Source organism: Tamandua tetradactyla, chromosome 6 (assembly GCF_023851605.1).
Source record: "Tamandua tetradactyla isolate mTamTet1 chromosome 6, mTamTet1.pri, whole genome shotgun sequence".
Lineage (NCBI taxonomy): Eukaryota > Metazoa > Chordata > Mammalia > Pilosa > Myrmecophagidae > Tamandua > Tamandua tetradactyla.
In genome coordinates this window covers 6,042,147-6,066,737 of record NC_135332.1, presented here as the reverse complement: position 1 = coordinate 6,066,737, position 24,591 = coordinate 6,042,147, and the positions used below count along the sequence as shown (strand labels likewise).

At 40.3% G+C, this 24,591-nt stretch overlaps 1 protein-coding gene, 2 non-coding genes and 1 pseudogene across 6 annotated transcripts; 3 read left to right on the top strand and 1 right to left on the bottom strand.

Annotated features, from left to right (window-relative positions):
- The first annotated feature begins 14 nt into the window (after positions 1-14).
- On the top strand, positions 15-24,317 carry KPNA2 (karyopherin subunit alpha 2). Of its 4 annotated transcripts, none has more exons than XM_077163615.1 (11): positions 15-122; positions 17,425-17,522; positions 17,681-17,818; positions 18,755-18,843; positions 19,634-19,902; positions 20,154-20,248; positions 20,348-20,611; positions 20,800-21,033; positions 21,280-21,462; positions 22,114-22,263; positions 22,939-24,317. In XM_077163615.1, the coding sequence occupies exons 2-11, from the start codon at positions 17,448-17,450 to the stop codon at positions 23,029-23,031; spliced, it is 1,590 nt and encodes a 529-aa protein (XP_077019730.1). In that variant the 5' UTR covers positions 15-122; positions 17,425-17,447; the 3' UTR covers positions 23,032-24,317. The 4 variants fall into 4 exon arrangements, with proteins under 4 accessions (XP_077019730.1, XP_077019727.1, XP_077019728.1 ...); XM_077163612.1 differs by lacking the exon at positions 15-122 and adding an exon at positions 15,983-16,140 and having other exon boundaries at positions 22,939-24,316; XM_077163613.1 differs by lacking the exon at positions 15-122 and adding an exon at positions 15,985-16,119 and having other exon boundaries at positions 22,939-24,315.
- Positions 4,070-4,140, top strand: TRNAG-GCC (transfer RNA glycine (anticodon GCC)). Its single transcript has one exon. It is a non-coding gene; the product is annotated as a tRNA-Gly (tRNA).
- LOC143686552 (coenzyme Q-binding protein COQ10 homolog B, mitochondrial pseudogene) lies at positions 5,057-5,682 on the top strand (annotated as a pseudogene).
- Positions 9,943-10,015, bottom strand: TRNAR-CCG (transfer RNA arginine (anticodon CCG)). Its single transcript has one exon. It is a non-coding gene; the product is annotated as a tRNA-Arg (tRNA).
- Positions 24,318-24,591: the final 274 nt, after the last annotated feature.

Sequence of the window (24,591 nt, the reverse complement as noted above, 5' to 3'; positions counted from 1 at the left end):
ACGTGGACAAGGGCCCGCGGTCAACCTTTCACTGTCACATGTCCCACGGTCACATGTGGGAGGGACATGGGGAGAGGGAAGGCATCATCTAAGTCTGCTGGCAAGTTCTGCAGGCAAGGAAGGCAAGTTCATACCCAGAACCCGGGTCTGGCCCGGTGAGCCGAGGCTCTCTCCACCCACTGGAGTCTCATCACTGCAAACAAGGGAGCATTGTTCCGCCTCTCCGGGTGTGGCCCGCACCTCTCAGCGCCGCCCTCTGCTGGCCTGTTCTAAGACCTGCAGCCACAGGCAGCCTCCCTCCCAATCCCCTCCGCCTGTTGCTCCCTCACTGATTTGGGTGGCTCCTTCTCCTTTTATTTGAGGAGTTTCTGGTGTCTCTTACTTTCACTGAAGATGATGTTTGTGGTTCTGCTTCTCACCCTCCTTGTGTCCTTTGTGGGATTTCTGAGAGGAGGGGAGAAAAGTTGCAACTTTGCTCTGTCCTTTGTAACAGGAATATCATATAATTTAAAGCAGGACAATTCTGAATACTAATAGTGTATTGTGATACTGACTCGGATGTTTTTTGGCATGCTTAAGTGAGTTGTGAAAGTCTGGATTAATGTAATACTGATTAGTGCTTGTATTTATCCAAGGCTTCAAAAATTAAAATCCCGAAAGATTTGGCATTTGGGGTGAGCAGTAATATATCTCCAATTAGAATATTTTCTAAGTAAAATAAGAATATTACTATTAATGACAGTATAACATAATTAATATGTTATTGATTATGTGTTATTTATTAATATCTGCAGTTAAGATATCAGGAGTATTTATAGTATTCCAGGCCCTGAACTAAGTCCTTTAAATGTAATAACTCATTTCACCCTACAATAACCCCATGAGGTAGGCATCATTATGAATTCAAATTTAAAGATGGTGAAGTGAATACTGAGAGGTTACATGGCTTGCACGCGTGGCTTGCACAGCTCATAAGAAACAAAGCTGAAAATCTTCATTCATAACTACTGTTTTGCTATTCTGCTTCTGAAAAAGACAGTAAAATAGAAAGGTTCCATCAAGAGGGGAGAAGAGAAAGAAAGAAGGGGGATCGTATTAGAATAGCTAGAAGGAAAGAACTGTAACTGTGGAACGTAACCCATTAGCCTTGATTCGTGAACACGGCTATATAATTATATCATTTTTACAGTGTGACCATATGATTGTGAAAACCTTGTGGCTGATACTCCTTCCTTATTGTATGAATAAAAAAAATAAGGATAGGGCGGGCCGCGGTGGCTCAGCAGGCAAGAACACTGACAATAAATAATAATGGGGGTGGTAAGGGGCATGGGATTATTTTGGGTGTTCTTTATCATTTTTATTTTTATTTTATTTTACATGTATTTTGGGGGGAATAATGAAAATGTTCAAAAATTGTGGTAATGCTACGCACTAGAGTAACTTTCCAGAAACCTTTAGCCTCCAGATAAGTCCTGAAACCTAGAGTTCCCAGCGTCTCCAGAACCTCAGATAGTTCTATCTTCCTACCCTATATTAGTGACAGACCCTTCCAAGATGAAAAAGTTAGGATGACCATAGCCCAAATACCCCTAAAGAGAGGGATAGAAAGATCAAAGGTGATGATAGACTTATACAGAGAAGGTAGGGTTTAACAAATAAATATGATTGCTGAATCACTAAATTGATATCTCTTTTAGTCTCCAGTATCTTAGAGAAGCTAGAAGTTAAAACTTAAAATTGTAGAATTGTAACCCACGCCAAACTCCGAAATATGTTCTGCAACTAATTGTGGTGGTGTGCTTTGAAATTTATTGCTTTTTTGTATATATGCTATTTTTCACACACAAAAAAAGTCGAATGTGATGAGAAAAAAAGTATTTATGCCTTCTAACCTCCTATATTCTGGAGCAACTAGAAGGAAAAATCTGAGAGGATGATATGGTAGCCCACGACAAACTCTGGGATTGGTTCTGCGACTACTTGTTGAAGAGTGCTTTGAAAACTACTGCTTTTTTCTTTCTTTGCTTTGTATATATGTTACACTATACAGCTAAAAAGTTAGAAGAAAATTGTAATGAATGTACAACCATATGATAATACTGTGAAACACTGATTGTACACTTTGGATGACTGTAGATTATGTGAATAGATATCAATAAAATTGCATTAAGAAAAGAAGAAAGAAGTAGGCTCATGGCCAGTGTTGGTGGCATTGTCACTGGGAACAAAAATTATGCTCCAAATGCCTTACCTGAGAAAACACAAAATTTCAGCCTTAATCTTCCTTCTATGCAGCCTCTAGATCTTTGTACATGCTAGCCACAAGGCGGGCACGATTTTTGATAAGATGCCCCATTTCCTAATGGCCTCTGACAGAGATTTTCAAAACTTTGTTTCACTGACAATTTTGTCCCCACTTTCATGTATTTTCAACCTAATAGATGATATCATCCCTTGAACAGGGTTCGCTACTTTTTGGAATCCAACAGAGAATAACACGTTCTGAATAATAAAACAGGCAGAAACTTAGAAAAAAAAAGTTGGCCAATGATTATAGCTTGTTCCTGTACTTCCAAATGAAGATGCCCTAACTTCTAAGCATATGACATATTCCGCAAGACCGTATTTTTCAGAGGGCCAAAAAGGTCTTTTAAAACAGAGGGCACTATCTGTCCTAAAAAAAAACAAAACAAAAAACCCCACAACTTTCCTTCTCTGCTGTCTTCTTTTATTCTCTTATGCAAACAGTTCTATAATGATTGCATGGTTTGATGGGGAGGGGCAAATTTTAATCGTATTATCCCAAGGCAGATATAAAAATTGTTTAATAAAATAAACACCGCCACACAAAAGTCATTCTAAAACAGGCAGAAAAATCATTTGGTGATAAGTGAATGTTGATTTAAAAAGTCTTGATGTGTGTGCTGCTGGAGAAAGAAAATGGGATATAAAAATAAACAATATTGCATTTTGAAGGACAAATGCTACAGGTATATCTACAGAGGCGATTATGCAAAATAAATATAGAAACTTAATAGAAGAACATATTGGGCTTCCCTGTATGCGTCAAGATAATTTTTACATGATCAAATTAAACAGAATAAAAAAATTAATATCCCAAAGTAACCAAGCACAGAAACAGGCACAACTGATCAATGCCGTGCAGAGAGAGTGACTGAAGGGGCACCCGAGGGGGAATTTCTGCCCGGAGCAGTGTCCCGTTTCTTGAGCCGGGGGCTGGCTACACAGGTGTGTGCAGTTTGTGAGCATCCGTCCAACCGCACACACATATGATGTGCCTTTTCCGAGTGTGTTGGGAAAGACACGCTCAGAAAATGGTGAAAAGTTTTCTATTTAGATTTAGTGGTGAAACCATCTTTAATGGTAAAAAAATTTATATTTAGATTTAGCCAGCCCGGCTCAGTTTGGATGTTCCCAGTCCTGCTGTCAGGGGCCTCTTCTCTCCATCGGACCTGATCAGGCTGTGGACCTTGGCCCCGCCAAGGCCACTATTAGTATTCAGAATTGTCCTGTTTTAAATTATATGATATTCCTGTTATAAATGACAGAGCAAAGTTGCGACTTTTCTCCCCTCCTCTCAGAAATCCCACAAAGGACACAAGGAGGGTGAGAAGCAGAACCACAAGCATCACCTTTAGTGAAAGAGCTTCTTCCAGCCTGTTGGAGCTGGCGCTTTTGATCTTGTGTCCTCAATGGACGTAAGTGATTGTTATCATCGATCTGCAGCGTGGGGGACCCAGTGGCCCGGGATGCTGGTGGGGGCGTCGAGGTTGTGCTCCTCTGAGGGTATTTGGGTACTCCCAGAGTCACGGCATCTTGGGAAACTGGAAGGTGGTGACGTGTGGATTTTCTATTTTTTGTGGCTGTGAACACCTCCCAGCACTACCCTCTTGTTTGGCTTCAGTTTTGGGAGGGGCAGGGGCTTCGCTCTTTACTTTTGGGGCCATCTTTGCAAAAAAGGCCTTTATGTTTGCTTCACCTTGATAATTATTATTAATTTTTGATAATTATGTTTTAAACTAAAAAAAATAACAACCTCGGAGGTGCATGGGTGGTTCAGTGGTAGAATGCTCGCCTGCCGTGTGGGTGACCTGGGTTCAATTCACAGCCCATGCAACCCCCTTCAAAAAAAAATAATAAAACAACCTATTATTAAAAATGAATCACTTCCCTAGTAATGACTTTTCTCTAGCTGAATTAAAATGAAAATGGGAATTTTATGTAAAAACTGAAAATACCCGAAATTTCCATATTCATTCTATTGTTAAAGACCGATTCTAGGTATGTCACGTGTTCCCTGTGGGGGTAGGAGGAGATGGATTTCTCCAAAATATTGCATTCTCAGTCCTTTAATGCTAGTGGGGAGGATCGTCCCGCCTTCCACTAAAAACAAAACTAAACTAATTCTGACATACTGGGGCTTAATGCCTTGGTTTCTACCCTCCCAGGCCAGCCGCACCCCTTGGCGAGGGTAGGGTTGGGCTACTCGAAAGCCCCAGACTCAGCAAGAGTCTCCAAGAGCTGGGCAGGGCAGGCTTGGCACCCCACGCATCCCAAGCAAACCCACACTTCTGCTCAGAAGCAGCCTCTGACCTATGCCCTCACTTTGCTCCCGAGACAAAGGGGAAACCATAAAACTGGGACGATTGGGGAAGCCCTAAAAGGTTTCCAGTGCGGCCCATTCATAACATAGCCACACCATCCCTGTTTGCTGAGCCTTGAAGGCAGAGTTTCTCAAAGATCCTTTTTTGCTGGGGGGCTGGGGCGGGGGGCCGCTGTCCTGAGCATTGCAGGACGCTTAACAGCCTCCCTGGGCTTTACCACCAGATGCCAGCAGCACCCCTCCTCCACGCTGTGACAATTAAAAATGTCTGTAGGACCGGCTTTAGTGGGACTATCACGGCAGCTGGGATTGGTCCGAGGCCATAAGGAAGGTGGTCTCGGGATGCTGTTCTAAGCCGGGAACAGCTCTACCACGGCTCCGGGCAGGAAGCTCCGCCAAACGTCAGATAGAGCTTCCTGGGATATAATGATGAGCAGAGCTCTTCCGCTACATACCTCAGTTATGCTTTAAGGAGATAGATGCAAGAACTTTCTTCGAAATTGCTGCACCATTAATAAACAAAAGAAAAGACTATTGAAAGAGGAGAATTATAGGATAGTCTATCCCGGAAATATATGATGTGATCTCAGGAATGGAGGATCATAAGCATTTTGTTCCTTAGTGCAAAAAACCAGATATAATATTGACGAGATCTGGATACTGCCAAACACTATTAGAAACTGGGTTTTCCAACATGTTGGAGTGATATATATATATATATATATATATCACTTGACGAAATCACATTTGATGAAGGCATCCTGACAGATGGGGGACTTTTTCAATCATTTAGAGACTGTTTGGCATTTTAGCCTAGGTCTTCCTGGCTACCCAAGAACTTGTACACTGGATTTTTCAATTTTTTTTTGAATTTCACTAAGTTCTACACTCTCAGCTTGCCACACTGTTTTTCGATGAAGTTGTAAGGCAGATGGTAAGAAAGAACAGCATGCAAGCTGTGTGGTCCAGGAACAAATACACCTTGGGAATTAATGCTACATGAAGTTCATCATACAGAGAGGAAAGAAGAACTGATGTCACCTACTTCTAGCTAAGATTGTTCACATTTAGGAAGTGCTTTCATCACTAAATTTTAGAAGTCAAAGTATTTGTTACATCCAGATTTCACTATAAACCTGCACCATTTAAAATTTGCACATAAGGAACCACATGTGCATAGAAGTATTTTCTTCAGTTATGTATAATTTGGAGTAATGTGTACAATGGCATGTTCTGCATTTACCATAATGAGATGTCATCACTTGCTAGATTAGTGACATCAGTATTCCGAGCAGAAATTGAAACTAAATTTAAACCTTTTAATTATCACTTTACTTGAAGGAGATTAGTTTAGCTATACATGCAGTATGTATTATATTAACCATATCACATTTAAGTTATTAAATTCACACTGTGTAACTTACTTTAGAAAGCTCGCCTTGTGGCTTACTTTGAATAATCGTTAGGAATTTTAAAACTTTAACTTAAAAATACTGGCAATAAAGTCACCTGGCACTTTGATATTTTTATATTGTGAAGTTAGCTTTCAGATACACAGTATCTGAAATATATTTTTTGGTGAGTAGTCCAGAGCTTTAAGCTACCCTCTCCCAGGTACTTTGGTTGCACTTTCAACAATGCTATTTGTGCATCAGATTTTGTCTTCAGCATTTGAAGATGGTTGATACATCTCCAGTACTAAGCATCCCTATTTTCTATTTATTATGTGCACTCACTATGGTATTTTAAATTATTTTTTTAAACAAATCAATGTAAGGACTGGAGTGATAATTTAATAAAAGTAATTTGTTTAAAAATATATATCTGGGGTGGGCCACGGCAGCTCAGCAGGCAAGAATGCTCGCCTGCCATGCCAGAGGACCCGGGTTCGATTCCCAGTGCCTGCCCGTGTAAAATAAATAAATAAAAATATATATCTGTAGACATTACCAACTATCCCCTGGTGGGCAAAATCATTCCTGGTTAAGACCATGATAGAAGGGCATTTTACAATCTTCAAGTTGAGTTTAAACCAAATCAAAAGTGTTCATGTAATTGTAATATATGTTAGTAATTTCACCTTTGTTCTCATATCTTATATCTCTTTGATATATAAATCTGATGCAGTTACCTTTAGTTAAAAGCTGTTAAATAGCTTTTTTTTCCCCCAAGAGTCAATACCCTTACACAGTAACGTGTAACGGAGTCTGTGAACCTTAGCAGATAAACAGTCGACATCACCTAAAATTAACAATGGAGCTAGAGCAGTTATATGGAACGCAAAACATAAAATGCACAGAATTTATGCAGAGGGAAAGTGCCAGGTTTTGCCTGGCAAGCATTCATACCTCTTCCTGAAAGGACTTATATTATCGTGTTTTTTTTTTTTAACTTTTTTATTAATTAAAAAAAAATTAACAAACAAAACATTTAGATATCATTCCATTCTACATATACAATCAGTAATTCTTAATATCATCACATAGTTGCATATTCATCATTTCTTAGTACATTTGCATCGATTTAGAAAAAGAAATAAAAAGACAACAGAAAAAGAAATAAAATGATAATAGAGAAAAAAAAGACTATACATACCACACCCCTTACCCCTCACTTTCATTTACCACTATTTCAAACTGAATTAAATTATCTTTTTAAGAAGTTCCTTCTTCCCCATTGACTGGAGAGTTGGTGGGAAGATAATGCCTCTGCAGCCTCATAAATCAACAGGAGAAGGATCTATGGCGTAAGCTGGGACAAATGTAAGCTTTGTCTTGATCCTTTATTCTGAAGCCAGTGGCCCCAGGATGAAGAAAGTGATGAGAGGGGTTTATTCAACTAGCGCTGCATGACAAGTGGTGGTGATGGCAGCAGCGGGGCCTTCCTAAGCAGGCACTTCTGGCCCTGAGAGTGGCTGGCTCTCTACCTCTTGCTTTTTGGGAGCGTCTGGTGTGACCCTGATTCTTGCTGGTTCCCAAGCCTGCTCTCCGCCACTCCATACCCAGCCATTTACGTCCACCCAGTGAGCCTCCTGCCACCCCATGAATTCTTGTTCCCTTGGCTTAGGTGGGGCAGGTTTGTTTCCATTGTTAGCAACAGAAAGGAATTAGTAAAGGAGACTGAGAAGTTGTTTGGAGAACCAAGAAAAAGAGATTTCCTGGAAGACTGGGAAAGGAGCATGTTTCAAAAGGGAATGAAGATCATGAATCTCAAATTCGCAGGGTGGTGGAGCACAATGAAGACTGAGAAGCGCTCCTTAAATTTGTCACTGCCGGGGAGCGTGTGCCAGGTGGCAGGGGAGCAAGGAGAACACGGCAAGAGGAGACATCAGGAGCCCAATCAGGCCTCGAGGGAGTACCGCAGGGTCAAGAGTGCACTTCTTTTTTTTTTTTTAATTTGCTGTTCAAAGTTTATTTCTGAGTTGCAAAGATTATTTCCCCTTCCCCCATGTTTTTAGAATTTCCTGCATTCCCCCATTCGATCTTGACCGCCACAATCAGAGAAAATGCAAGGACTTTTTTTTCTTGCATCTGTACTAGAAACCTTAGAAAAGTGCACTTTTAAGGAATAGGGAAGGCGTGGAATGTTTTGGGGCTAAGAGAAGTAAGCTAAAGACATAGGCAAGAAGGGAAATTAATGGACTTGTAGTCTTTTAAGTGCCAGAGTCAGGGACCCACCTAGGATTGGAGAAGGACACCTCTTCCTCTGAGATGGGAGAGGGAAGAAATGGGTGCAGGCAGAGTGGGGGTGGAATTTGTATTATGTGACATGAATCATCTGGGGTATTCAGTAGGCACTCAATAAATGTTACTGACTTCAGCTGAATGGACTATGGTGAGTGAACTGCAAAATACCTGCTAGAGAGAAGGAGCTGGGCTAGGAAGGAGGCTGAAGGAGAGTAACAAGGTGGGGGAGTGAGGTGGGCACGGTGGGGGAGGAGCCGAGCCTCAAGCCCAAAGGGCAGAGACCCTTCCCACGATGAATCTAGCGTGCCCAATGCTCGGGGCCCTGCATTCCCAGATCTGCAAGCAGTCTCATATTTGGGGTACAGGGATACACAATCACCCCCCTATGATCTCCCTATGCTGTCTACAGGAAATAGCGCAGCTCAGATTTCTTGAGCCCCCTCTGAATGTGACATGGCCACTACCTTTGAGATACCAGGAATGGAGATGGAAATTATCCCCCGATCTTCTTCATTTGTTCAAGATTCCGGGTTTCAAAATTCAGTACTGGGTGGGCCACAGTGGCTCAGGCGGCAGAGTTCTCCCCTGACATGAGGGAGACCGGGTTCGTCCCTGGGTGCCTGCCCAAGCGAAGGGAAAAAAAATTCAGTATTGCACCCTTAATCTTAAAGGGTGGAGGTGGGGGCAGGGGTGGGGGAAAGTTAACATTCTCTATTTTTGTTTTAAATGGACTTTCTATTATGGAGTAATTTTAGATTTACAGAAAAGTTGCTAAGCTTGCATAGGGAGCTTTCAGCCAGTTTTCCCTAGATTAGAATTTTACATTACCACGTACATTTGTCAAACTCAGAAATCAACACAGGCACATTAACCAGTAATTAAACTCCAGACTTTATTCAGATGCCACTAGTTGTTGTTTTTTTTCCCTAATTATTTTGTTTCAAGATCCAATCCCATTGCACTTAGTGTTTAATTGTAAATTAATTCAATGATACTCCCCTTGTGCAAATTTTGCAAGAAGAGTTTAAAGTTTTCAGGCTAGTGAACTGAATGGATCTGACAAGCTTAAACTCTGATTGTATTTTTTTTACTACATTAATCTGCAAAGCAACCACAGACACAAAAGACTCTATACTTTGAGAACAGAATCATAAATTATATTTATTATATTGTATGTTGTAACAGCACAGTTGCTGTTCTATAAACTCTGCTTAATACTGGAAATAAATCTGCTTAGAGCCAGCACAGTTGGATCTGCTCCCTCAACCCCTTGGGGTAAGGATGGGCACAGAGTTTTGCAAATGAGGGAAAATGGGGATGACATCCGTCCAGTCGCTAGTTTGGCTTTCTAAGGCTCCCCGCCCCCCCTTAAAATTTGTATAAGTTAAGCAAGAATAAAATCCCACCTTCTGGACAAATTATCTCATCTTCTATTTACCAGATCTCTGCTGTTGTTCTTAGAGTGGATAGAAGGACCTTATGTTCTGGCAGTGGGTAGAAGGACTTTCCAATTTGTAATTGCAATTGGCCTCCAAGCCGCTGCAGAGACAGAAACACTTCAAAATGACGGTTTTGCTTTTCTTAGGCATTGAGGATCTCCGCGGTTCTACACCAAAACTAACCTCCGTGCGACCCAGATGGGACTCGAACCCACAATCCCCAGCTCCGGAGGCTGATGCCTTATCCATTAGGCCACTGGGTCACCACGGGATCCAGGCTCTCACATCCTCTCCTTACGTGATGCCATCATCTCCCGTGTGATTTGGGCTCCGCCCCCGGCGGCCGCACGCGCGCCTGCGCATTCTAGTCCCTTCAGCTCCGGAGCTGCGGGCCCACCCCATCCTTAGACGCGTGTAAATCTTGCTGGGGCTTCGCGGAAGATTCTCAGCTGTTCATTAGGTTCGCCGAGGGAGCTTTAAACAAAATTTTCGTGCCTTCTTCTGCTCAAGTCCACGCCTACCCCCACTCTAATTCAATTGGTCTGGACGGCCCGGGCGTCTGCAGTTTTCGCTTCCTCAGTTCGGCGGCGTCGAGAGCTACCCTGGGCGGAGCGCGACGGTTGGCCGCCTGACCCCTTCCCCCGGCTACAACCATCCTGTCCCTCACAGCCCCCTCCTCCCCTTCCTTCATTTATCCAACGAACGTTTGGTAACTTACTCCGCTGCTGGGGACTGCTGGGGGATTCCGGGGTGAAGAGGCATTTCCACCCCGAGAGAGCGTCACATCTACCTTTCTTCCTGGTTCCCCGTCCGCTACGTCAGTTTCCCTCCTGCCTGCCCTCTCCTTCCGATTCACGGCAAGATGATTACAACTTGCCCCAGTAATAACCCAAAAGAGTCACTTTTCTAAGGAGCGATGACATGCTTCACGAATACAGATTTTGGGGTAAGATAAGAAAATAGCCTTTCATAAATGAAGTTAACAGAAGGTCCTGAAATCTGCCACTGATTGTGAAAAGGGGAGTCTAAATTCCCTTTCTTCAGTAACAGTATAAACGGTTGTCTTGCTCTTTCCTGTAGTTCATGTGGACACCTGAACAGCTTTGCACTTGTGGTACACGGATTCTGTGATGCACTTGACACATAGCTTCTTTCTTATTATCTGCAATTCACTGATATGTTGCAAAGTGAAAAAAGCAATTTGAAAAAATACGATTCCTTTTTCTAAAAAGCAAAAGTGAAATCTGTCGGGAAGAACATTTAACAATGGTTGCTTCTGAGGAGTGATGTTTTGAGCAAAGGTAGGTCTTAATACTTTATCTAACCTGTTGGAAGACAGTTCTCATTGGGTCTTGTATTTCTGCATATATTGCAAGCAGAGGCGTGGAGTATCTTTTGTTCTGGAGACTTTTTTCTAAAATATTTGTATAGCAAGCAGCCTTGGAAGATAGAAACAGTGGCTTTGGCTGGAGCAGAGGGAAGATTTGTTTACTGTCCAGTATAATGACCCAACCTGCTGAGTGTACGCATGTCACTTGGACTATTCTGTATCACCCCGTGGGAAGTGGAACTCAGGAAATTGGCACAAATACTAATACTCTGGCTATTGCTATTGCTGTGAGTAATAAAGCCCTTTGTTTCTGACCACGTTGTTAGAGACAGGAGTCGCATGTCTTCTGCTGGAATCCATGAAACTATGGCAGGCTAACTTACTAGCTTGCAAGGAGGGTGAAATCTCAGAATCTTGACTGTTCTTGACATTCTAGTGTTTCTCAAATGATCACTGGTGAAGATCCAGCTTTATTATTATTATTTGGTTTTTAATTTACAATCTCTTACCAACAGAAATTGTTGTAAAAAAAATTATACTTTTGTAAAATTTCGTAAGGATGTGGCACTGTCAAACTGCTATAAGATTTTCTAAATGTATACTCCTCCTAATTTCTATATTGTGTTAGGGTTTTCTAGAGAAACAGAACCAACAGGAGATATCTGTAAATATGAGATTTATAAAGGTGTGTCATGCGAAAGAAGAGTCCAAAACCGTGGGGCAGGCTGTGAAGCTGGCAGCTCCAACGAAGAGCCTTGATGAACCCCACAGGAGAGGCTTGCTGGCTGAAAAAGTGAAAATTCTCTCTTCTTCCTTAAAAGGCTTCAATGGATTGGATGATCTTGTTTGTGGACAGCGCCGGCATGGTGGATAATCCAATCAATTTGGTCCGTTCAGTTGAAGACTTCTAAGGAAGAGAATTTTCACTGTTTCTTTAGCCGAGGAGCCTCTCCTGTGGAGTTCAAGACCCTTCATCGGAGTTGCTAGCCTTGCATTCTGCCCTACGGATTGGGACTCTTGCATTCCCATGGTTGCCTGAGATACTTTTATAAATCTTATATTTACAGATATCTTCTGTTGGTTCTGTTTGTCTAATGACTGACTATTACACCATTTTCTACTTATGACTCCATTGTGGTCATGCTTGTCTGCTTCAAGCCAGAGAAAAGGAGAAAGAGAGGGAGAAAGCACATTCACTTCTGAAGCTCTGACCCAGAAGACACACAACAACGTCCACTTGAATGGGACTTATGGTTCCACCTGTAAGGAGTTTGGGATATATGGCCACTGACTGGAAAGTCACTTCTCAGCAACAACTATAACAAATGACAGGTGGAACTTGAGTTTTTCATGAACAACTTTACTATTGCTATAAAACTAACTTAAATTAGAAAAGGGTCTAATTGAGGAATATTGCATAGCTCCTAGAACTGAAACACAAGTGAACAAGGAGGCCTAGGTAGAGGACAGAAACCAGAGGCTCTTAAGCTGCAGTAGCTCTGTGATCTTATCAGTCACCAAAATAATGGTTTAGGCCTAAATTCCTTCTACATTGCTTCCTTCTGGGCTGCAGTCCTCAGGACAACTCAGCACCAACCCCTTTCTCTCTGTGTGTCTTTCTCCTTGTAATGGTTTGAAACTGTTCCAGAAAAGCATGTTCTCAAAGTTAATCCGTTCCTGTAGGAGTGAACCCATTATAAGTAGGATCTTTTGGTGAGTAGGATCTTAAGATGTGACTGGCTCTTAATCTTCTTACTGGAGTCCTTTACTTATAAAGGACTTTTAAGAATGAAATTTGGACAGAGAAAGCCACGGAAGCAGGAAGCTGAAAGCAATGAGAGTGGGAGAAGAAGGGACAGACCAGCAGATGCACCATCTGCTTTGCTATGTGACAGGGGCGTCCAGGATTGCTGGCAGTAGAGGAGAAAGCATCACCTGATGATGGCTTGATGTGGACACTTTTCTCAGTCTCGAAACTGTAAGCTTGTAAGATAATAAATCCCCATTGTAAAAGCTAACCCATTTCTGGTATATTGCTTTTTGCAGCCTAGCAGACTAAAACACTACTTGAGATTCAAATTTCCAGGAGAGAGAATCTGAATGGACTAATGTTTTAGTTAGAACTCACTTAGGAAAGAAAGCTTACTTAAGCTAGTTTAAGCAAATTGCCCACACAAATGAAGGATTTATTGGCTCACACAATGGAGAGTTCCTCGGCTGTATTAGCTTCAGGTGTTGCTGGATTAGAGGCTCGATGTTGAATGTCATCAGATCTATCTCTGTTGGTCCACAGATAACCAACAGGCAGCTCCACACTTACAATGTATGAATTTCGTAATCACAGTGGAAAGAAGCTTTTCTTTCTGAATAGTCCCCACCGCAAAGTTTCCAGATGGCCTCTGATTGGCCAGGCTTTAGTCACCTGCCTACCACTGATCCAACTACAGTGGTTACAGAACATACACACTTTCTTTGGCCAGGCCTAGGTTACTTGACCAGTCCTGCAGCTAGGGAGTAAGGAAAGCTTCATTCAAAGCATGTGGACTGTGAGTGGGTTCTTCAAAGAACTGCTTTGCTGTTATAAGGAGAAATGATGGATGCTGATCAGGTATGAAGTATAGCTTGGGCCAGTTACTATAACTAGTGGGGTGGGTTAATTTGGGTAGCCAGGCCTTGTTCACATACCCATCTTTTTGTTTTGAGACCAGAAAAGGGCATGATTAGCAGCCATTGCATCCAAGAGCACATCCAGGCTTTGTGGAACCCAAAGGATATACAGTTTGGGCAGGTCCTCTTTAAGGAGACAAACATAAAAAGAATTATGAATAACAACAATAGGTACCAAAATGAGTATTTATTTAGAATTGAGAAATTTTCAAAACTTGTCAAATTCCACAACATAGCAGAAAATATTTTAATTAACTGCTTGCTACATATAGATAATACATTTTTTTATTACATACCGGGGGGTATATGAATCAGGCCCTGCACCTTCGTGTCAGGTAAGCCAGCACAGTGGGAAGACAGAGCATTCCTAGAAGCCACTCTTACATTAGGACCGTGACTGTGAATCACGTAAATATATCCAACTAAGCACAAACTAATTGTATCAACTCAACTTCTAGGCCAGATCCCCCAATTGCCCATGGGCACATCACTCAACACTAGGGAGGTGGGCTGGTATGAGAAAAGGGACATCAGACTAGAAAGATAAACTAGTTTTAATATGTTATGGTTAAAATGCCATACCTTTTTTTTTAAAAAAAACGAGCAGATAAATGTAAGGAATGGGTCCTAAAGCTTATGCGTCCATAGCTTCATGGCAAATCTGACTCCAACCTGAACTGACAAATTGAGAAAATAATAATCATATCGGATATCTGCTATACCTATAGTTTGTAGTTAAGTTGGTTTCCAACTTTTTGCTGTGTGTGGCAATAAACATTTTTTTTTTTACATGGGCAGGCACTGGGAATCGAACCTAGGTCCTCAGGCATAGCAGGCAAGCACTCTTGGCAATAAACATTTTTACAAATATCGCGGTATGCATACACTAGCCTTTTTATAGGATAGCTCGCTAGAAGTGCAATCCCGTGTCATGATATACATTATTTATACATATATATAATCTTACATTCATAGATATATCAAAAACATTCCACTTTATGTTCCCACCAACAGTGTATGACAGCATATGAGAGTATCCCTACTATATTCGATGTTATTGGACACCAAAATAATGGTTTAGGCCCAAATTCCTCCCAAGTGGAATTAATCCCCTGTAAACCCAGGGCTGCTACACAATGAGGTTGGCAGTGATGCCTGCAAGAATGGACAAAGATCACTTTCATCTACAGAGAAAAGCAAACCAATAAACTTCCTAAAAATAACCTTTTTAGAAATCAGAAAAATTGCAGGAAGAAAAAATAAGCCTGTAATCCTGGTGCTCTATAACTGTTGCTGTGTTTTGTTTTAAGTACATGGTAAGAAAATGCAAACATTTTCTACAGAAATGTATAAAACACAGCATAGAATATTATCAGAACAATTGGGAAAACATGAGCATGGACTAAAAATTTACATAGCTTCAAAGTTCAATTTTCCTGAATTTGATGACTGCACTATGGTTATATGCGAAAGTTCTTATTAGTAAGGATACACACTGGAATATTTACGAATAAAAAGGTATGATTTCTATAACTTACTCTCAAGCGTATTATTTTCAAAAGTAATATGTAAACATCACTTTACAAATGTATACACAACTCACATATGCAGAGAACTAGCAAATGGAAAAACGTTAACATTTGGTAAATCTTATGTATTTGAACTTACTTGAAAATAAAGCAAACTTAAAGTATTTGGAGAAAAAGACATAAACTATTATATCTGTGGCCTCCACAGTCTTTTATGATGTAATTTTTTTTTTAAATCCTGAAAATTGCAACGTAGATCCGCTTTGTCCTACCCCACCCCCTATCCCCAAAGTCCCCAGACCCCCCCTCCCCGCCAATTTTCTTCTGTGTCCTATCAGGGAAAAAGATGCAGAGCAATATAAAAAGAATGATTTAGAAGGATCATTTTGTGGTACTTGGCCCAGGCAGCCGCCCAGGACAAGCACCAGCCGCTTACGTCGAAACCACGTGCAACCCTAAGTGGAGAGATGCTCGGGCCAGGCAAGGTTGGAAGCCGCCCCTTCGCAAGGCATGCCGGAATCTGGAGTCTTCCCATCCGGGCAGCAACTGCAAGGAGACCTGGGATCGCCCGATCGCTCCCTCATCTCGCGATGCTCTTCTCCCCTGCCCCTAGGTCCTATGGCCCGCCCTAACGTGTTTTTCAAATCCGCCAATGGGCGCATAGCTTGGGCTCGAATCAGCCAATCGGAATGCAGAGCTACCGGGAAATTTAAATCGCGCCGGCCGGCTGCACGAGCCACACAGTCTTCGGGCAGAGTCGTATTGGACGTTTCGAGCGCAGTAGACTCGCAGCTTGTGAGCACTGTCAATCCTCCTGAGGAAGCCCAAGCCCGCTCCTGACGTACGAACTTAGGCCGCAGCGGTAACGGTTGGCCTGCGGGCCGTACTCTGCTTGCGAGAAGCGGGAGGGGAGGCCCCAGCGACACGCCTGGCCTGACTTCGGCCTCTCTCCTCGGGGAGGCCTTGGGGGCGTTTTTGGTTAACCAGACTGTTCGCAGTGCGGTGCTTGTGTTTCAGGGCTCCGAGGCTCTGCGAACTGCAATGAATGCTTTTGTGCATCGCGGCCCTGAGAGAAGGAGAGAAATGAGGGCGAATGACCCAGGAAGGACGGGGCCGCTCTTGCTCCCAATCCTCCGCCCTCCTTCCCCGTTACATCTTCCCTGGGGTGGGGGGGCAGAGGCTGTGGAGGCGTCAGTTGAAGAAACTCTAACACTTAGGCCATGGGTTGGCCGATTGCGTATCACGATTTCGTAGGCAAACATAATGGGACTAAAAATAGCAAGTTTGTAGGGACGGCATTTACTTTCGTTACCCGTTGGAGACTGCTCTCGGTTGTCTTGGCCTGAATGAGGCACACCTAATGTCAGTCTAATTTAATAAGTGCAAAACTCTCAGAATTGCCGGAAATTAAAATGGGTGCGAGATGCTTGGGATGCGAAACCTACGTCGCAAGTTTTCAGCATTAACAGGAAATGTTAATGGAAGGCTCCGTAGTGTAATGATGAGCCGACGTTTTAAAATTGTTCACATGTAGAAAATGTACTTTAGTCATTTAAAGGCAGAGAGAGAGGCTACTGAAAAGAGCTTCCAGAGGAGCTGAATTTATTATCCTTAGGATGTTCTTAATTGTAAGTTAACTCGGATCTCACATTGACAAAATGGGTCTATTATGGATTCTAGTCTTGAACTGCTGACTGTCTGGTATGAGCACTTGAAAAGTGGCTAGACCGAATTGAGATATGTTGTAAGCATGAACTACACCTTGATTTTGAAGACTTGTACAAGAAAAGAATGTAAAATATCTCAATTTTTAGTATTAATTTGTTGGGGGTGATATTTTGACTATGTGGGGTTAAATAAAACAATTGTTAAAATTAGTATCTTTTTGCTTTTTTAAAAATGAGACTACCAGGAATTTTTAATTTACTTACGTGGTTCCTGTGTTTCTTATCAATAGGGGTGCTGCAGAAAGTCTCAGCCCTTCAGAGGGAGGGGACAATTATCCTTCAGTCAAAACTATTTTGTAGTGCTGAATCATGCAGTTCTTTAATGTAGCATGTGGATTCAATATCTGCTTTATAATTCTGTGCTTATTAACAAGGCAAAATGATAAGCGAAATGTTTTTTATTCTCCTTCATCTTGTAGCTTTCTCCCTTTGTCTCACAACAATGTCCACCAATGAGAATGCTAATTCACCAGCTGCCCGCCTTAATAGATTCAAGAACAAGGGGAAAGATAGTACAGTGAGTACCTTTTGTTACCTTCCCTATGATACTTTTTAAATGGGAAGATGTTTGGGAAGGGATCCCAATGGTGATCCCTTGAAGGAATTAGTAAAAATGCTCTCACTGGGCACAAAAACTATTGTGAATAGGTGAAAACAATGTTATATTTACTCAAGGAAATGAGGCGACGGCGTATAGAAGTTAATGTGGAGCTGAGGAAAGCTAAGAAGGATGACCAGATGCTGAAAAGGAGAAATGTCAGCTCTTTTCCTGATGATGCTACTTCTCCACTGCAGGAAAACCGTAATAACCAGGTAAATAAATTTTAGTTTGCTTTTCTTAGAGATTTAAGTAGCGTTCCTAGTCTGTGGTTTTAATTGTCAAATCTGTAAGTTTTTTTCCTGTTCTGAACAATAAATTTGATGAGTTTTCTCTCCTGCCCATCACACCCATAGTCCATTAATGCTGGTTCCCAGGTCCTCCTTTAGCTCTGATTTTCCTTCAGGTTTGTTTGTAATTCCAGCTGCCTAGCACTTCAGATTTATTGCTCTACATTTTTTTTAATACTGAATACCTACATTCTGTAATTCTTAAGTACTGTTATACTCAAACTGTATCATCACTAATCAGCTGGGGGTAAAGACTCCTTCTCAGAATTCTTGTAGCACCTTGGTTCTGTCCCTAAAATACAGAGTAAATGCTTTGCATACCATTTTGTTTTATGGTTATTTCTCTGTTTGCCACATTTTCCCCTTTAGGTTGTAAGCTCCTTGGGAGAAAGAGAACACTGCCTTTTTAAGTTAACCATTGCATTTATTTCCAACCTTCTTTCATCTGTGAATCATGTATTTGTAGCACTATACCATGGAATTGTTTGGATATGAAAATTCCCAGCACATTGCTTATAACTACATAATCCCTTTCTTTCCCAAGAAAACATAACCGAATGCAAGTGATTGAGTCTAATGTGGGAATAACCTTTGATCTCCTCTAACTCATTTTTTAAATTGTTCACAACCGTTTTTAGTGATGGATGTCCAGTTGCTTGGACATGCCCATTACTTTGGTACCTCAGTCATTCCTGACTCAAGTTTGAGAACTGTTACGTATGAATATGTGATTGACAGCAAAATTTAGGACTAAACTTTTAGTAACTGATTATAAACCTAAAAATGTCTTCACAATGCCAAATATGGACTTGTCTCTATTTAATCTAAAACATTTTCAAAATTATTCCAACCTTTTTCTAGGGCACTGTAAATTGGTCTGTTGATGACATTGTCAAAGGCATAAATAGCAACAATTTGGAAAGCCAACTCCAAGCCACTCAAGCTGCTAGGTAAGTCTTGTCTGCTATATAACATAGGTCACTAAAAAAAAAAAAATCAGGCTTTTAAAATCTTTTAATGGGAAAGGAGACAGACATGTTGTGGGTAGAGGAAAGGTTAAGTTAGCCTTAGGCACAGTTTTATTAGAATCTTCTGGTAGGTGAAACTTTAACTGTAATTTTCTATAATTGCTTAAAACTCCATCCCCAGTGGTAATCACTGTTAGCCTTTTGGCATGCCTTTTTTTTTTTTTTTTAAGCAATAAGATTTTTGTCAAAGTGGCATTTCATGTCAGTGACAGGGAAAGAAAGGAATTATTCAGTGAGTAGAATTGGCACAACTCCCCATTCATTTAGAAAATAAAAATAATTTAGATTCTGCCTCCCACCAAAAAGGAAGGATTAATCTAGCTTGACAGTTTGCAGAAAAACAAATCCAATGGAAAAGATATTTAATCCCAGCCAGGGAAATGCAAATTAGATTATAACAATAAGAGTGTGACTCTATCATATTGTCAGCATTTTTAAAAAGTGACAAAGTCAAATTTTTGACCCTGCAGAGAGGAGGGTCTTCTATATCACTGGTAATATTTCCATCTTGTGGAAAAGGAGCTAATGCTACCACTATGTAGCACCAAGCAAGTAGTCAGTTCACCTTCTTTTAAGTTTTCAGGGCATCTCAGCATTTTGTGCTTTACTGTTAAAGGTTATCTAAAGTTCTCAACTCTTGAGCATTTTAAGCTGATTTTTATACACACTTGTTAATTACCTTCAACTCTTTGTTTCTTTTTTTCCCCTTTAGGAAACTGCTTTCTAGGGAAAAACAGCCCCCAATAGACAACATAATCCGGGCTGGTTTGATTCCAAAATTTGTGACCTTCTTGGGCAGAACTGATTGTACTCCCATTCAATTTGAATCTGCTTGGGCACTCACTAACATTGCTTCTGGAACATCAGAACAGACCAAGGCTGTGGTAGATGGAGGTGCTATCCCAGCATTCATTTCTCTGTTGGCATCTCCTCACACTCACATCAGTGAGCAAGCTGTATGGGCTCTAGGAAACATTGCAGGTACTTGCATTTAAAGTTCTTTTGACTGAATGAATAATTAAATGAGATTTTAGGAAATATCTCATTGTTAAAAGTAATAGTTACCCTTGGGTCAAGTTTTGAATTTGTTTCAGAACCTTTTTAGGAGTAAAACCAGCATCTAAGAAAGGCATCTCAGGCATGTAAGTGAGGAGATTTCTGTGAGTTCACTAAGTTGCTGAACAGCGATGGTGTTAAACAAATAGGTGTAATGAACCTTGCCCTTTTTTCAGGTGATGGCTCATCTTTCCGAGACTTGGTTATCAAATATGGTGCAGTTGATCCTCTGTTGGCTCTACTTGCAGTTCCTGACATGTCATCTTTAGCAGTAAGTTACTACTAGCATAAATTTACCTAATCTTGATTCTCAGTTCTCCCTCCGAAAAATAGAACCTGTCATTGATTTTTTTTTCTCCTTTTCTTCTAGTGTGGTTACTTACGTAATCTTACTTGGACACTTTCCAACCTTTGTCGAAACAAAAATCCTGTACCCCCATTAGATGCTGTTGAGCAAATTCTTCCTACTTTAGTGCGTCTCCTGCATCATGATGATCCTGAAGTATTGGCAGATACCTGCTGGGCCATTTCTTATCTTACTGACGGTCCAAATGAACGGATTGAAATGGTTGTGAAAACTGGAGTTGTGCCACAGCTTGTGAAGCTTCTAGGGGCTACTGAATTGCCAATTGTGGTAAGTTAGCTTTTAGATTAGAATATATAGTATAAGGAGCATAGTCAATTTGCTCATATTGAAATATTGCCTCTTTTGGGCAAGATGGGCTTCTTACTTGGCAGAACTTGTAGGATTCAGAATTTTTTGAGCCATACTGGAAAAAGGAAGTTGTAATTATCAGCGTTGGCTTTTTTTTTTCTTTTCAGACTCCTGCACTAAGAGCCATAGGAAATATTGTTACTGGGACAGATGAACAGACTCAGGTTGTAATAGATGCAGGAGCACTTGCTGTCTTTCCCAACCTACTAACTAACCCCAAAACTAATATTCAGAAGGAAGCTACATGGACAATGTCAAACATTACAGCTGGCCGTCAGGACCAGATACAGCAAGTAGTCAATCATGGATTAGTCCCACTCCTCGTTAGCATTCTTTCTAAGGTAATGAAGTTTTTAGACTTAATAAAATGACTGTTAGCATTTACTTATGGATGGACATTTGAAAGCGCTGTTGTGCTTTGTAAAATACTTCGTGTGCAGTGCTGGGTTTGCTAAATTATAGCCAGTAATAATCCCTTTCACTTAAGATTGGATAGGTTGATGTTTCAGTCATGTTTTGTTCAGCATTACTTTTGGTATCCTCTTTAAGATCATTCTGAAATGAACCATCTTCCTTACGTTTATTAGGCAGACTTTAAAACCCAAAAGGAAGCTGTGTGGGCTGTGACCAACTATACCAGTGGTGGAACAGTTGAACAGATTGTGTATCTTGTCCATTGTGGCATAATAGAACCGTTGATGAACTTTTTAACTGTGAAAGATACCAAAATTATTCTGGTTATTCTGGATGCCATTTCAAATATCTTTCAGGTATGCCTAACAAGGTGGCATTTGTTTGAATTTGGGCTTGATGGTACTCAGTTTACTATTTAGACTGGGGGGGGCGGGTAGCTAAGTTTATTCATTTGTGGGACACAGGATCAGAAAGTCTGTTTATGTGGGCCACACTCTTGATAAGACAGCATAAAAGAGATGACAACTGGATGTTGTGACTTGAATTCAAGAGATTAATGGTAGCTAGGCCCTACTTAACAATTTTTAAACTTCTGATTATGAAATTTTTCCCGTACAAAATTTGCATGTAGAATATTGAACTCCCATGTTCCCATGCATCCATCACCTAGAGAAGATAATTATCATGTGGCCAATTTTCTCACTCTACCCCATCCCAAACCCCCCTAGATTATTTTGTGGCAGTTCAGGTCTTTTATCTGTAAATATGTACGTATCTCCTAACAGGCAAAGACTTTTTAAAAATATATAACCATGGTTCCATTTTTATACCTGATCAATTTTTTATTTCATTATATATTCCAGTCAAAAATCAATTGCCATGTTTGCAATTGATTATTTCTGTTAGATTCACATTAGTACTCAAATACATATATTGCTTTCATCACTAAAGAGTTCAAGGTACAGGTCAGTAAACATTGAGTGTTTTTTTTTGTTTTTTTTTTTTAGGCTGCTGAGAAACTAGGTGAAACTGAGAAACTTAGTATAATGATTGAAGAATGTGGAGGCTTGGATAAAATTGAAGCTCTGCAAAACCATGAAAATGAGTCTGTTTACAAGGTTTCATTAAGCTTGATTGAGAAGTATTTCTCTGGAGAGGTGAGTTAATGATGGTAATATTAACAACTTGGGAAATACATGTATAGGGTCAAGCCCATAAAGTTTTTTTTCCATAATACTTTTTTTTTAATGAGTCCTGGATCCTTGTTAAATATAACAAGTTAACAATTTAAGTGAGACGTAATGTACGTTTGACTCTAATATTTGAATTGATGATAATATAACCTTTTTAGCTTAAGACAAGAAAAATCACCAGTTTTATTTTCAAATGAACAACTTGGCAATCTTAAAATATCTTGAGTAAGTTTGTGACAAGACAATACTCCAGGCCTAATAAGCAGTCTTCCCCTTTCCAACTGAAAAGTGACAAGTAGAGAAGAAAACCACTATATATATTTATGTTGTGTGTATTTATATAATTTTTTTACAAAATTGTATATATATTTTTGTTGTTTTTACTAGAGAAGCATTCCTTAATCCATTCAGAACCTTCCCTTCATGGGCATTCACAGATTGGCTTGGTTTCAACATGCCTCTCCTTAATGTTTTTTTCCTCTTTTTCAAATACTAAAGTATTGTCTAGGATTGAAAGTGCAATATGTAGATGATGACTTGAGAATAAATACAGAAACTTCTAGACAGGTTGCTCCTTAGAAATGTGCCATATTGATGGCATTATATTGTCTTTTACAATATATACATATATATTTCCAGGAAGAAGAAGATCAGAATGTTGTGCCAGAAACTACCTCTGAAGGCTATACCTTCCAAGTTCAGGATAGTACTTCTGGGACTTTTACCTTTTAGATTGTACAGCTGAGGTTTGTTTGTGTACTATGTTTGGTATACATTTGTCTTGTTGTTTCTCTATTTTAAGAACTCTTTTTAAATGTGATTTGTTATGTAGCACTTTTTACAACAATACTATACTTGAACAGTTCCAAACTGTATATACTGTATGAAACCTGTCCTCTCAATGCGTTTTCTTATTTCTGTGTGGAATTTCATATCTTGCAGTGTCCTGTAAATAAAGATTAAATTCCACCCTTTTCTTCATCATGCTGTCTGTGTTGCTTTTCTAGTTTGGAGCTCTTAAGGTTGCAGATGAAGGGCAACCCAACAAAATTTGACTCACTTAACTCAAAACCAGAAGTAATTATGGTTGCAGACATCATTTGATGGTAGGATTTGTGCTTTCATCAAGGATAAGGGGGTGCTAACTTTTTTCCTTCCTACCTCTAAGTCCTGGCTTTGCTCTAGGCTGTCTCCCTTGTTGGAACTGTTGACACTTCTAGACTTCATTCTCTTCGCACCTGGCAGAAAAAAATTTCAGAAGTTTTCACAGAAGAATGGATGAGATCTCTTATCCAATGTCTCCTCATGTCTCACTGGCCAGGGGAAATCTTAACTGTAATCATGAAGCTCTCCTTGAGCTACAGGAGGAATTCATTCCTTCCCAATCAAGACTGAAAGTGCCTCTAAGGTACAGCCCTTGCTGCACATTGGAACCACCAGAGAAAGTACCTGGTAATTTTGTTACTTGGTAATGGATGGTATCAGGTATTGTATCTTTTTTTTTTCCCCCCTTAATTCCTACCTGTCCTCCTATGCAGTCTTGGTTGAAAACCACTACCCTAAGAAATAACTATGCTGTTGTCAGAACAGGGAATGGATTCTGGAAAGAACTCTAAGCAGTCACTGAAGTATCCTGTTAGTCTTAGGAAAAATGAAATGCATCTCAAAAGTTTTTGTTTTTCAATTAGTGGAAAATTAATGAATAAGCCAAGCCTCTACTGCTGAACTCTAGCTTTGGAACTGTTGACAGCATTAGCTGACTTGTTTTCCATAGAAGATAAGCTAAGGGCAAGGGCTAATATGAGTGGGAAACTATGTTACAAGTGAATTATGACTGTTAAGGCCTACTATATTCAGTAAAATGACATTTTCTAGTCACTGATGGTTTAGTGCAGCTAACTTCGTCTTTCCATCCCTTTGTGGCTGCGAACATGAGGATTTTCTTCCCGTTTCATGGATATGCATAAAACCATATTTTCCCTTTTGAGGATAATAGCTTTTAAAGGTCCCTTAATGTAACATTGTTTAATGCATATCTTTTTTTTTTTTAACGTTTTTTAGTGTATAATAGAACCTATATACAAAGTAAAGAAAACAGTAGTTTTCAAAGCATTTTTCAACAAGTTACAGTACAGATCCCAGAGTTTGTCATGGATTACCATGCCATCCTCTCAGATGACTCCTAGCTGCTCCAGAATATGGGAGGCTAGAAGGATTAAGAATTTTTTTTTATCATCACAATCAACTTTTTTTGAAAAATAACATATATACAAAAAAACGCAATAAATTTCA

Excerpts from the sequence above, each read along its gene's own strand:
- KPNA2 (XM_077163615.1), top strand. The coding sequence starts at position 17,448 with ATGTCCACCAATGAGAATGCTAATTCACCAGCTGCCCGCCTTAATAGA. Across the intron at positions 19,903-20,153 it reads GGCTCTAGGAAACATTGCAG|GTGATGGCTCATCTTTCCGA; the intron begins GTACTTGCATTT and ends CCCTTTTTTCAG. Across the intron at positions 22,264-22,938 it reads AGAAGTATTTCTCTGGAGAG|GAAGAAGAAGATCAGAATGT; the intron begins GTGAGTTAATGA and ends ATATATTTCCAG.